Genomic DNA, 13,110 nt, shown 5'->3' with positions numbered 1-13,110 from the left:
AATGAGGCACAAAGAGGTAGAGCGACTTGCCCTATGGGTACCACCAGCTGCAAACCAAGGCTGCCTGGCCCTGAGCCTCTGCTCCTAGCCACTGTGCTATCTGACCGCTGATAAAGCATACAGATTCGTTCATTCACAAAACATTCAGCAAACATTTCTGGAGGGCCGCCTCTGTGCTGAGTACTGCTCCAGGCACTGGAGAATAGAGCAGGGAACAAAATGGATGAAGTCCCTGCTTTCAAGGAGTTTAGCGAAGGGAGAAAGGCATCAAACAAACCAAAACATAGTATGTCAAGTGTTGCTATGGGCTAAGAAGGAAAATAAAGCAGGATAAAGGGATGGAGAGTGGCAGGCCAAGTGAGCAGCTATTTGGGGAAGAGCTACACAGATCAGCAGGTAAGACGATGCTCTGGGGTCAAAGGACACACACCCACCTGACTCCTAAGCATACCAGAATTCTCTCAAAGCAGGTCCTGAGCTTCTATTTGTTATTCAACAGTGTTGGGGGTTTTGAAGGATTCACAATCAATCCCCAATAGTCCCTTATTTTTCCCTTCGCTTACAGCCTTTTTATCTGTTTTACAGAAAATACTTAAGTGTGTACACACATTTCATCTCTCCTAAAGGCAGGGACTATGAATATACGATGAACCTATTTTCCAGGAGTGCCCAGTAAAAAATATTAAAATCTGCTGTTTAACCTAATGTTAAACACCAAGGCGGGAAAGCCACGGGGTGGGGTGGGGATGGTGGTGTGCTGAATTGGGCGATTGGGAATGACATGTGCACGCTGATGTGTATAAAATTGATGACTAATAACAACCTGCTGTATAAAAAAATAAATACAATTAAATTAAAAAATTAAAAAAAACTAATACTAAACTTTCTCTGGGTTATTTGTATGGAAATATGTTAATATAAATGTTTCAGACATTACATGAAATTCCTAAAAATCTTATATGTTCTGGTATAATGTTATAAGTCATAATTCTAGTTATTACTTAAAATGTATATCTCAGAAATAACTAAATTTCCTTGTCAATTGCATTATTATGAACTTTCATCAAATCTTTAACCGTGGTCATTTTTAAGTCTTTTGTCATTTACAGACAGTTCTGGGTGTACTCTGATGCTTTTGCAAAAATGTTCCTATAAAAGTGTTTCATCTTCAAGGAATTCATGGAAAAGACTCTGACAAGTACAGGTTTCTGGTAACTGACTATACTGCTGAACTGAATGAATAAGCATTTTCAGAACTCTAATGGAAAACTGATGAATTCATAAAAGTGTTAACAAAAGATCAAGATGAAAAAAGAATTAATTACATGGGACTGAGTGAACTGATGAGGATGATTATAATTTTTGTGACTGTTTGAATAAAAAAAAGTTATGTAAATTTATGTAAAAAGAACTTAATGTAAAACAATGCCACTCTTCTCACTTATTTTCTCTTGTTTTGGAAAATACAGATATTTTCTGTTAAAAACATGATTTATACTGACATGTAATAGGTTGATTATTGTTATTATAAATGAATTAATAAATATTTTTAAGTTTCAAAAAAATATTAAAATCTGTTTAACCTAATGTTCCAATTTTTGTCTGAAAAAATAAGCAATCCATTTCTTAAAATCTCTGAATTCCCACATATCACTTGAACAATGAGGCGACCTGGCAAATGTCTTTGAATGAAGGAAAAATAAACAATCTCCAGTCGTTTCCCTTAGGAGTCTTACTACAGTGATTACAGCTACGGCTAACAACTGAGTACCTGATCTGGGCCAGGTCCTATGCTAAGAGCTGTACATTTTAAATTTAATAAGGATCCGATGAGGTAGTGTAACTGAGCAGAACCCTTTGGGGCCTTCCTGGAACAGATCCCCATCCCCTTGTCCTCCTCCTGCCTCTCGTCTATGGAAAAGCTTTAGTCTCCTAGGGCTTCCCTGAGTTCCAAAGAGTAAATTTAATCAGAGAAGTGAGAAGCAGGAAAACAGTCAAGCAAAACAAAATAATAATAGTTTAGCCATTAAAGTCAAGGACCTTTGGTTACTCCTCAAGGGCTGTAGATAATATTCTGAGCCGTGTCCTTTGAGCTGCTTTGCAGATACCGAAACCCCCGCCGGGTGGGAGAAGTAACTGTATGCTGCCCAAAAGGCACGTAGACCCCAGACCAACGGGAAACAGAAAGTGACTCCCAATTACCCCTCCACCAACCAATCAGAAGAGTGTCCACGAGCTGATCACGACCCCACAACGCCCCTCCCTCACCCGTTTTTTTTTTTTTTTTTTTTGCGGTACGCGGGCCTCTCCCTGTTGTGGCCTCTCCCGTCGCGGAGCGCAGGCTCAGTGGCCATGGCTCACGGGCCCAGCCGCCCCACGGCATGTGCGATCTTCCCGGACCGGGGCACGAACCCGTGTCTCCCGCATCGGCAGGCGGACTCTCAACCACTGCGCCACCAGGGAAGCCCCCCCCCCACCCTGTCTTTAAAAACCTTTCCCTGAAGGCCGTCGGGGAATTCAGATGTTTTAAGCACTAGCACTAGACTCCTTGCTTGGTGCTCTGCGATAAACGCTGCACTTTCCTTCACCGCAACATTGTATCAGTAGATTGGCTTTGCTGCATGCGGGCGAGTCAACCCAAGTTTGGTTCGCTAACAGTAGGATCCTTGGCAACTCACCGCTATAATCTAAAGTAGCATCATTCATATACATATATTCATGCATCCCAAAAGACAGCAGGTGATATAAGACAATACACAATTAAGAAAGTAGGAGGGGAGACTTCCCTGGTGGTCCAGTGGTTGAGAATCTGCCTTCCAACGCAGGGGATGCAGGGCTGACCCCTGGTCAGGAAATTAAGATCCCACATGCCGTGGGGAAGCTAAGCCCGTGGGCCAACAACTAAGACCTGAGGCAGCCAAAAGTAAATACATAAATATTAAAAAAAAAGAAAGAAAGAAAAAGGAAGTAGGAGGGAGGCTGATAAGAAAACCTGGGTCCTAGTCCCAGCTTTGCCACATTTTCCTCTTTTTCCCTGCATGTTGTCATCTATGAAAAGAGGTTCTGAGGTCTGGCTCTGTGGTCCCAGACCACACGTATGAAAATCAATAACAAGGTACAACACACCTCCTGCCAAACACGGAGTATAAATGGCGAGTGCATATTTCCGGAGCTCAGAAATGAGAGAAATTACTGTTGGCCGAGACAGATCTGATAAGGCTGGGCCACGAGGTTACACCTTGGGCTGAACCACAAGGTCAAAGCAGGCCTCTCACTCCCACAAGAGGGAGGAGCACATTCTAGACGAGGTGAGAGGCACAGGGAACAAGCAAAGATGAAAGGGAGGGTAGGAGCCTGGCACGGTCGGCTGAGTGGTGGTCCTGGGTAGGAGGGTAAAGTATAAAATGGTACTGATGAGTCGAAGCTAGTTTCTGCAGAGCCTTGAACAGCAGGACAAGCTTTGACTTTTAGCAGAGAATTTGAGAGGTGCAGGGGATACTTGTACACATAGAGTGAGGCCTGGAAGAGGTTACATGGAACGCTGATGCCCAAACCCCAGATGTCTTCCTCATCATCCTCACGCTTTCATTTGAGCTCTAAAGAGCATTTCTGAAGCTTTGCTACACAGTTGAATCACCAGAGAAGACCTAAAAAAAAAAAAAAAAAAAAAATCCCGGCTCCTACCCCAGGCATCATTCTGATTGAATTGGCAGGGGGTTTGACCTGGACGTGAGGAGTTGTAAAGTTCCCCAGGTGATTTCAATCTGTAGCAAAGCTTGCGAACCGCTGGCCTAGCTGTAATGGGCAACCTCATGATGGAATCAAGCACACAGGTACCTAAAATACTAGTTTAGGAAAAGTAACCTGAACTCCACGTACATAAATCACTGGGGGGATGAGAGGAGAGTGGCAAGAGACCAGTAGAAGACTTCTCCAGCCATTCAACGCAGTAACCAGCCACCAATATTTACTCTCTGTAAGCCATAAGGCTATAAAGGATTGGGCTACGGCAGAAAAGAAAAGAAAAAAAAATACTGGAGATGAGTGAACAATCTGATAGGAAGAGTGAGGAAAAAGTAGATGATTAGAGTTTTCAGGCCTAAGAGGATGGTGATGCCATGACAGAGGCTGTGGAACTGGAACAGAGAGAAAAAAGTGGTAAAGCTGATTAACTTTAGCAAAGAACCCATTCAGAGACAGTCACCACCGGCTGTTTCTATTACACAGTGAGCTTACCACTGGCTTTGATATGCCATTAAGAGAGTGACAGCCATATTCCATTTCTAAACAGCAGAACGCTACTCAGGAGTAAAGCATCACTGAGCTATGCTATTTCAATAGTAGGAAAGCAAAGCTGTAGTCAAGTCTGTTTTATAGATTTTTCCAAGTCCTATTCCATACTCCTTTCTGCTCCCGTGAGCAGCAACCTACTTTGCAAGGAAGCTGACCTAGCACAGCACAGTCCCTCATTGTTTCACTTTCAACAAATGAGAAAGCTGCTGAGTCAAACTACTTGAGAGGAACAGGAAAACTTATCAGTGCTTTTTCAACATTAACTGTGGAAGAGGCCCGGGGTTCAGTGATAGCTTCTACCAACCTAAATGGATACCCTGGGGCCTCTACCTTATTGCTAAGCTCTATTTCCTACCTTATGTGTAAAATGAGGGAGTTAGCTTCCAGGAAGTGGAGGGCAACTTAGCCCTTGGACCCAGTAGTTCCACTTCTAGGGAGTGAGCCAAGGAAATAAGAGATGGAACAAAAGGGCAGTCTTTGTAATTAAAAAAAATAAAACCCAAAAAATCCCTCACATTTTTTAAAGGGTACAAAGAGGGGAATGATTAAATCAAGGTCATTCATATGATGCACTATTAAGCACCATTAAAATTGTGTCTTCAGGGCTTCCCTGGTGGCGCAGTGGTTGGGAGTCCGCCTGCCGATGCAGGGGACACGGGTTCGTGCCCCGGTCCGGGAAGATCCCACATGCTGCGGAGCGGCTGGGCCCATGAGCCATGGCCACTGAGCCTGCACGTCCGGAGCCTGTGCTCTGCAACCGGAGAGGCCACAACAGTGAGAGGCCCGTGTACCGCAAAAAAAAAAAAAAAAAAATTGTGTTTTCAGTGAATATTTAATGATATGGAGGAATGTTCCCTGTTTTGTAAAATATACAGGGGTGTGTGTATATGTATACACACATATATATAGACACACACACATATATTATACAAAGTAATGAATTCATTTTAAAAATCAACAGTGCCAGGCTTCCCTGGTGACGCAGTGGTTGAGAATCCGCCTGTCAATGCAGGAGACACGGGTTCGAGCCCTGGTCCGGGAAGATCCCAAATGCCGCGGAGCAGCTAAGCCCATGCACCGCAACTACTAAGCCTGCGCTCTAGGGCCCACGAGCCACAACTACTGAAGACCGTGCCTAGAGCCCGTGCTCTGCAACAAGAGAAGCCACCGCAGTGAGAAGCCCGCGAGTAGCCCCCGCTCGCCACAACCAGAGAAAAGCCCACGCGCAGCAAAAAAGACAGAGCGCAGCCAAAAATTAATTAATTAATTTAAAAAAATCAACAGTGGCAATTATTCCAAATGATAAGAGTTAAAGATGGGGGTTTTTTCCTTTGCAAATTTTCAATATTTTCTAAATTTTCTATCGGGGTGTTAAAATAAGGTGAAAAAAAATTAGTGTTAAATCAATTAAGCCATTGGCCCAGATAATCTAGATCCCAGGTAGATTAACTTTGATTTTTCAAAGTTAATCTCTTAATATCCAGACTATCTGCAACTTAAACAATAAACTATGTTACAAGTTACTAATATGACATATTCTCCAAAAGAACCGTGTTGAGCTATAGCATTTTAAATTAGTAAGCAAAAAGCTCAAGTCCAATACACTATAGGAATAGGTTCCTCGTATCAGAACTTGTGTCTTTCATCATCCAGTCAGTCCTTGGGACTTAACTGTTGAATAAAAGGCCCTTATCACCTATTGTTTTACTGCAGAAGTTGCTGCCATAGAAAGTCTTCGTGGTACTAAAATACCTTATCAACGGCATAATTTCCCTCCCAGATTCCTCTAAGTTTTTTGAAGGGCCCACAAGATCTAGATGCTAGCGCCAACTGGTTACTAACTCGCTGATGACCATGAATTCTGAACCTCGGTTTCTCCACCTGGGAAATAAGAAGGTTCACCAGATACACTGGCGTTCCACAAAAAGGCCACTCGGACTTCACTTTCGCAGGAGTCCAGGGAAGCCTGCATCAGCCATCTCCACAACCACGATGGGCGGGAATCCGGGAGATGCAGCCAAGAAGGGCTAAAGGAATGCTCAGAGATTCGGCACTGGAACTCAGCTCCTCAGGGGTCCGCCGGGTCTCCCGCCCCGGCCACCCCTGTCAAGACCGAGGGTGTCGGGATGCGGCAGAGCCCAGCCCCTCAAACCCCGTCCCCGGCAGCAGGGGAAGGGGCCTTGCTCCCCTCCCCTCATCCCGAAAGGCCTCCAGCCCTAATGCCTAGCGACCGCCCGTTCCCCAGCAGCACGGCCTCCCCCGGGACGGTCCGCGTGCAGCCTCCCTCTCCCCGGGCTCACCAGGGGTCCGGGGCCATGGTGCAGTCTCCACCCACTCCTCGGACACTTCCTGCTCGCAACAGCTGACTACGGCGGCCCGCGCGGCTCACACCCCGCGGCTCGACCCGTGCGCGACCGGAACCTGAAGTTTGCACAGTGAATATACGTACCCCAAGGCCTCCAAACTGTGATGAAGAAAGGAAAGCGCTCCCCCGGGGAACTGTAGGTTGGAGCAATCGGGTCCCACTAAGAGACGCGAACAGTTGGGTGCAATTAAAATAAAATTGTTTTTGAACAAAATCTAAGCATTTTTCCCAGGTAGGTGGGAGCCCCTCAAGACCTCTAGCAGTTACTTAACATTTTATCCTGCTTAAAACAAAAACAAACAAACAAACAAACAAACAATGGATTGTGGTGATAGTTGCACAACTATATAAATTTACTAAAGCCCACTTTAAGTAAATTCTCTATATAATTTATACCTCAGTATAGTTAAAAAAACCTTTTTGTCCTGCTTCAAACATGGGACCCAAAGAAGTATCAATTATATATTGTCTTATAGCAGCCTTCCCATCAGAGGCAATTCTTCAATTCTTAAATGCCATTAGGAGCTTAATTATATAGTTACCCCAAAGGTCACACACTCTTTACATGGGACAGGAGGGAATTAGTTCTGTGCATTTAGTGCCCCTTAAATTTCCAGAGAAATACTAGAAGGTAGAAAGAACGGCTCTTTCCGTTTGCAAGAGAGCAAAAGGACTCGAACTCCTTCGCCTGGGTTTCAGCGCAGGCGTTGATCTGGCGCGCATGCGCAAGTCCGTTACCATAACGACCGGAAGACGCTGCACCTCTGGAGGCTGAGAGTAACGTAAGCGGAGTCTCCGGGTGATGGAGACCCAAACTTCGCCCAAGAATGAGGTGGCTGAGGTGACCGAGCTGGAGCTTGAGGCCGTGATCGGATTCAATGGTGAGACCTAGAGCACGTCTGGGTTGGGCGGTTTAGGAACCCCAGGGACACGTAGTGCAAACAGGGAGAGTGAGACCCCAGGTAGCACCTGGAAGGCAGCTTGGGACGCTGGCACGGGCGAAGCACTGGGGACCCAGAGAGCTCCTCCTCCCCAAAAGTCTTAGAGAGTCACATCCTCACTCCAAGCCTCAAAGAAAGGGATGGGTTTTGCCTAAAAGGAACGAAATGCCTCCTCCTCCTTAAGGATAAGTAAGTGTGACTTGAAAGCCTTCTCCCAATAGTCAGCTCTCCCCTGGCTCTAAGCCCCACACAACCCGCAATACTGCCTGCCCCTCGGTAACCACCTACAGAATCCGTGTAGGCCCCTGGGACTACCTTCTGATGTACTAATGAGAAGGGGCTGGGGGGGAGGGGGGATTCTAATGGTGAGGATTTCAGTCCACGACAGAAGGCGAAGAGGACGCCAGGGGGAGCTGGAGAGGAGAGATGCTTTGGTCAGAGGAGGCCTGGTTGTTCTGCCTAAATCTGACTTATGACCCCCTCCTATTTGCAACATGAAGGGGGGAAATGCTGTTTGGTTTTCTGAGAAGGATGAAAACAAGCAATGGGTTGCATTTTTTAAAAAGCAAACTTTTTATGGCTGAATAATATTCCATTGTATATATGTGCCACATCTTCTTTATCCATTCATCTGCCATAAAAAGAAACGAAATTGAATTATTTGTACTGAGGTGGATGGACCTAGAGTCTGTCATACAGAGTGAGGTAAGTCAGAAAGAGAGAAACAAATACCGTATGCTAACGCACATATATGGAATCTAAAAATAAAAAATGGTACTGATGAACCTAGTAGCAGGGCAGGAATAAAGAAGTAGACATAGAGAATGGATTTGAGGACACAGTGGGGAGGGGAAGCTGGGGCAAAGTGAGAGTAGCATTGACATATATACACTACCAAATGTAAAATAGCTAGTGGGAGGCAGCAGCATAGCACAGGGAGATCAGCTCGGTGCTTTGCAATGACTTAGAGTCGTGGGATAGAGGCTCAAGAGGGAGGGGATATATGTATGCATACGGCTGATTGACTTCGTTGTACAACAGAAACTAACACAGTATTGTGAAGCAATAAAGATCTATTTTTTTTAAAAAAGCAAACTTAAAAAAGTGCATTGTGATGCCTGAAATCTTTAAAATTGTGGTAATGTAGACACAGAACAATCAAAGGCTAAAGTGTTAGCACATTCTAGGACTTGGCTCTTGAGTCTTCGTTTTAGGTTAACAGTCTCTGATAGAAAGTGGGCATTTAGTGCATCCAGATACTGGCCCTCTTTAGAGCTGATCACCAGGTCATTGGTAAAGGATGTGGATGACCTGCTATGAGGGCAAAGAGTCACAATGGTGACCAGCAGACAGCCCTGCTACTGAATTTGTGCTGTTTTGTGGCACTCAAAGACCAAATATATGGTCAATTATACCTCAGTGTCTCCCATGGCAATTATCTCGGCCTTTCAAAATTGAATAAAATTAATTGAATTGTTTCTACCTTCTTGATTTTGTGACAATTTATATTTTTTCAGAGTCAAATATGCATTTATCTAGAACTACTCTATGCCAAATAGTATGCTGTGCACTGAGAATACAGTGTAATACAGGGGTAAATCCATGGCCATACTTAAGAACAAGAATTTAGAAAATTGGAAAAATACAGCGAAACGGAAAAAAAATCAGCCATCATTGCATTTCCTAAAGATATCACTGTTAAACTTTTGGTATGATCCTTTGAAATATACATTGACATATAAATTTTTTCCACAAAAGTGGTCTCATGCTGATATATTCTCTTATAATCAGATTTTTTTTCCACCTAGGGTGCCATGCAAATCTTTCCTTAGCAGTAAATATACTCTATGCCATAATTTTAATATAATATTCTGTTGCATAGATATGCCCCAATTTATTTAACCAATGTCCTGTTAAAAATTTAGTATACCTTACATTTTTTTGCATTTATTTTTAAATGCTACAAAGAACATCTGCATAGCTAAATCTTTCAACTCTTTAACTTTTTCCTTGGAATAAATTCTGAGTACAGCTTAAAGAATTTTGATGTATCCTCCAAATGCCATACAAAATGTATACCAAAAAGACATATATGCAAATGGTTATAGTAGCATTATTTCAAATAGCTAAAAACTACAACCAAAATGTCCATCAAAAGTAGAAAGGACTAATAAATTGGTATATTCATAGAATGGATTACTCTGAAGCAATGAAAAAGAATGAACTACATACAGAGGGCAGAAAAATCTGTCCGCGGTTGGCAGAACTCACGGATGCCGAGGGCCGACTGTAGTACACACTTCTATGTAAGGAACTCGCGCATCCGCGTGTTTTGGTATCCGCGTGTTTTGGTATCTGCGGGGTTCCTGGAGCCAATCCTCCACCGATGCAGAGGGACCGCTGTAGTGCTACACGCAACAATGTGGATAGATTTCACAAACATAATGTTGAATGAAAAAAGCCAGATGTGACAGAATACGTACTGTACAGTATAATTCCATTCATATAAAGTTCTAAGATGAGGAAAATTAATTTACAGGAATAGAAGTCAAAGCAGCAATTACCTTTGGGGAGATGTAGCCTGGGAGAAGGCAGATGGGAAATGTCTGGGGTGTGGTTATAATCGGCTTCTTGATCCGGGCTGTAGTTATATGGGTTTGTTGGTAAAAAGTGACTGAGTTTCCCGTAATTTTGCCTTCAACGCAACACGTTTACGTAAAAAGGCTATACTACTTGTCGGAAAATAACCAAAGTTTTATGAAAGTGTGGGAGAAAGCTTCTATTCTAGGTTTGAATGGGGTCAAAGGTTAATTCAAGTAGTCTCTTTTTTTTGTTTTTGTTTTTTTTGGCTGCATTGGATCTTCCTTGCTGCGCGCCACCTTTCTCTAGCTGTGGCCAGCGGGGGCTACTTTTCATCGCGGTGCGTGTGGGCTTCTCACTGCCCTGGCTTCTCTTGTTGCGGGTTGCGGAGCCGGGCTCTAGGCGTGCGGGCTTCAGTAGTTGTGGCACGTGGGCTCAGTAGCTGTGGCTTGAGGGCTCTAGAGTGCAGGCTCAGTAGTTGTGTTGCCCAGACTTAGTTGCTCCGCGGCATGTGGGATCTTCCTGGACCAGGGCTGGAGCCCGTGTCCCCTGCATTGGCAGGCAGATTCTTAACCACTGCACCACCAGGGAAGCCCTCAAGTAGTCTTTAAAGTTGGGTAGGAGTCGGTGAATAAATATCCCAGGGAACACATATAGGGTGAGCCAAGGAGGAAGGGGGAGAGTGTGGGGTCAGTTGGGGAATGGCAAACACTTGGCTGGCTTCAGTGTCATGGACTGGCAGGATAGTACAGTAAAGAGAGCCTGGGATTCGATTTTGGAGGCCTTAAACACCAGGTAATGGAGTTTAGTAGCTCTCACATGGAAACAAATCAGAAGCAAAAGCAAAGCCCCTTTTATCATGGTGACACTAGCACTCATTGTAGAGTTACATGATAGTTTATGGGTTTTAACTTGAGGGTGTAAATATGTAAGTGTACTTGAATCTTCCAGGCACTGTACATTTTCAGTTCTCTCTCCTATAACACTGTCTGATTCTTTCTCCCTCTAGAGAGACAACCATTATCCTGGAGTTAGTGTACCCTTCCCAGCTATGTTTTAAAATTTCACTATATATGTAAAATATTAAATATACTATATGTGATATACTATATATAAATTGTATATGTTTACATGTTCTTATATTTTATAATCTTTTAAAAAGATTAATCTTCTCTTTTATTGCACATTTGAAACCTGCTTTTTTTCACCCAACATTACTTGGGTGATGATTTAATTTGCTTTAAATATCTATTTCCCTGTTGATGGGCTTTTATTCATTTACACTTTTTACTAATATAAACAACGGCACAGTGAACACCTTTGTACATGGCCCATAAGCACAACTGCAAGTATTTCTCTAGGTTATATACTGAAGAGTAGATCTCGGTCCTAGGATACGTACATGTATTCAATGATGCTCAATACGGACACATTTTCCAAAGCAATTCTACCAATTTACCCTCCCATTAAGCAGTCTGTGAGTGTTGCCTTTGCTGCACATCACTAATGCCTGGCACTGTCCGCCTACTTAATTTTAGCCATTAGGATGGAAATGAAATGGTATCTCGTTTTGGATATAATTTGCATTTCCCTGGTCACTTGTGCAGCTGCATATCTTTCTATGTGTTTTCTGGCTTTTGAATTTCCTCCATCATAAATTGCTTCTTCATAGCCTTTGCTCATTTTTCTGTCAGGCAGTTTGTATTTTTCTTATTGCTTCATGGTAGTTCTTTATATATTCTGCTGGGTATGATTCTCTGTCTGTTATTACGGACATTGCAAATATCTTCTCCTGGTTTGGGTTTTCTTTTCATTTTGTCTTTTGTCATTAGTTTTTAATTTTTTTTTTTTTTTTTTTTTGGCTGTGCCACGTGGTTTTCAGGATCTCAGTTCCCTGACCAGGGATTGAACTCGGGCCACGGCAGTGAAAGCCCAGAATTCTAACCACTAGGCCACCAGGGAACTCCCAGGAAGTTTGTGATTTTTAACATAACTGGATGCACATATTGGCCTCCGCTGTTAGGATTTGCTCTTTTGTGTCACGTTCTAGTCATTTCATACGACTTGTATGTACATTAAGTCTTGTTTTTCACATTTAGGTCCGTGATCTATCTGGAATGTATTGTTTGTGGATGGTGTGAAGTAGGGATCTAAGTTTACTTTTACCCTATGGATAGCCATATGATTGTCTATAAGGAGGCTGCAATGAGAAAAACTAAGTATACATTTCACAAGGACAAGATCACCCCCAGACACAAACCTTAGTACTATGAGAACTGACTGCAGAAAAAAGGAACGATGATCACAATGAAAGTGAAAGAAATCATTTATTCAATTAATATATTTGGCTGTTTGAAGAAAAAAAATCTGTCTAGCTACTGGAATCACATTATGCATCAAACTAAATTCCAGAGGGAGTTAAATATAAAAGCTGAGTTCATTAAGGACCAGAAAACTATATTAATAAATATCTGTGACTCTTTTGATGGGGAAGGAAATAGCAATTAAAAAAAGATGTTAAACTACCAAGAAGTAAACAAAATAAATGTGTGAGATCTTTATGAAGAAATATTAGAAATGTCGCCAGGAGCATAAAAGGAGACTTCATGGAAAAACATACCCTGCTTTTAGAAAGGAAATATAATGTATTATTATAAAAATTGTTTTTCCTTAAATTAATCTATACATTTAATGCCACTCCCCTAAATACAAACATGAGTTTTTCAAGTACTCAAGCTGACTTTAAAGTGTATATTGTAAAATAGATATGAAAAATAACCAAAACAATTCTGACCAAAGATGAGTAACAAGGGAGGACTCATGTCTATTTCATATTAGAACATATTACTAAGATTTATAATTGTTGAGGTGGTTCTTGGCAAATATCTGGAGGATTGGGGTCTCACTATGAGAAGTCCTGGGATTCTTCAG

General features: G+C 42.7%; 2 protein-coding genes across 3 annotated transcripts in view; one reads left to right on the top strand and one right to left on the bottom strand.

Moving 5' to 3' along the window:
- Nucleotides 1-6,661, bottom strand: part of STX8 (syntaxin 8) — a 241,010-nt gene extending 234,349 nt beyond the window's left edge. The window contains exon 1 of one of the 2 annotated variants that reach the window (XM_082678912.1): nt 6,594-6,661. In XM_082678912.1, coding sequence (XP_082535038.1) covers nt 6,594-6,610 — 17 coding nt within the window. In that variant the 5' untranslated portion in view covers nt 6,611-6,661. The remainder of the gene's footprint in view (nt 1-6,593) is intronic. The other variant, XM_082678911.1, reaches the window with a different exon arrangement.
- A 799-nt stretch (nt 6,662-7,460) lies between these two features.
- CFAP52 (cilia and flagella associated protein 52) overlaps nt 7,461-13,110 on the top strand; it is a gene marked incomplete at both ends in the record, with an annotated part of 35,779 nt that continues 30,129 nt past the window's right edge. The window contains one exon of the mRNA XM_082679642.1: nt 7,461-7,539. Within this exon, the coding sequence (XP_082535768.1) occupies nt 7,461-7,539 (79 nt within the window). The remainder of the gene's footprint in view (nt 7,540-13,110) is intronic.

The sequence above is a fragment of the Grampus griseus genome (genome assembly GCF_964374135.1).
Source record: "Grampus griseus genome assembly, chromosome: 20".
NCBI classification, from domain to species: domain Eukaryota; kingdom Metazoa; phylum Chordata; class Mammalia; order Artiodactyla; family Delphinidae; genus Grampus; species Grampus griseus.
Note: the sequence above shows the minus strand (reverse complement) of the source record. Positions and strands in the feature narration are given on the sequence as shown.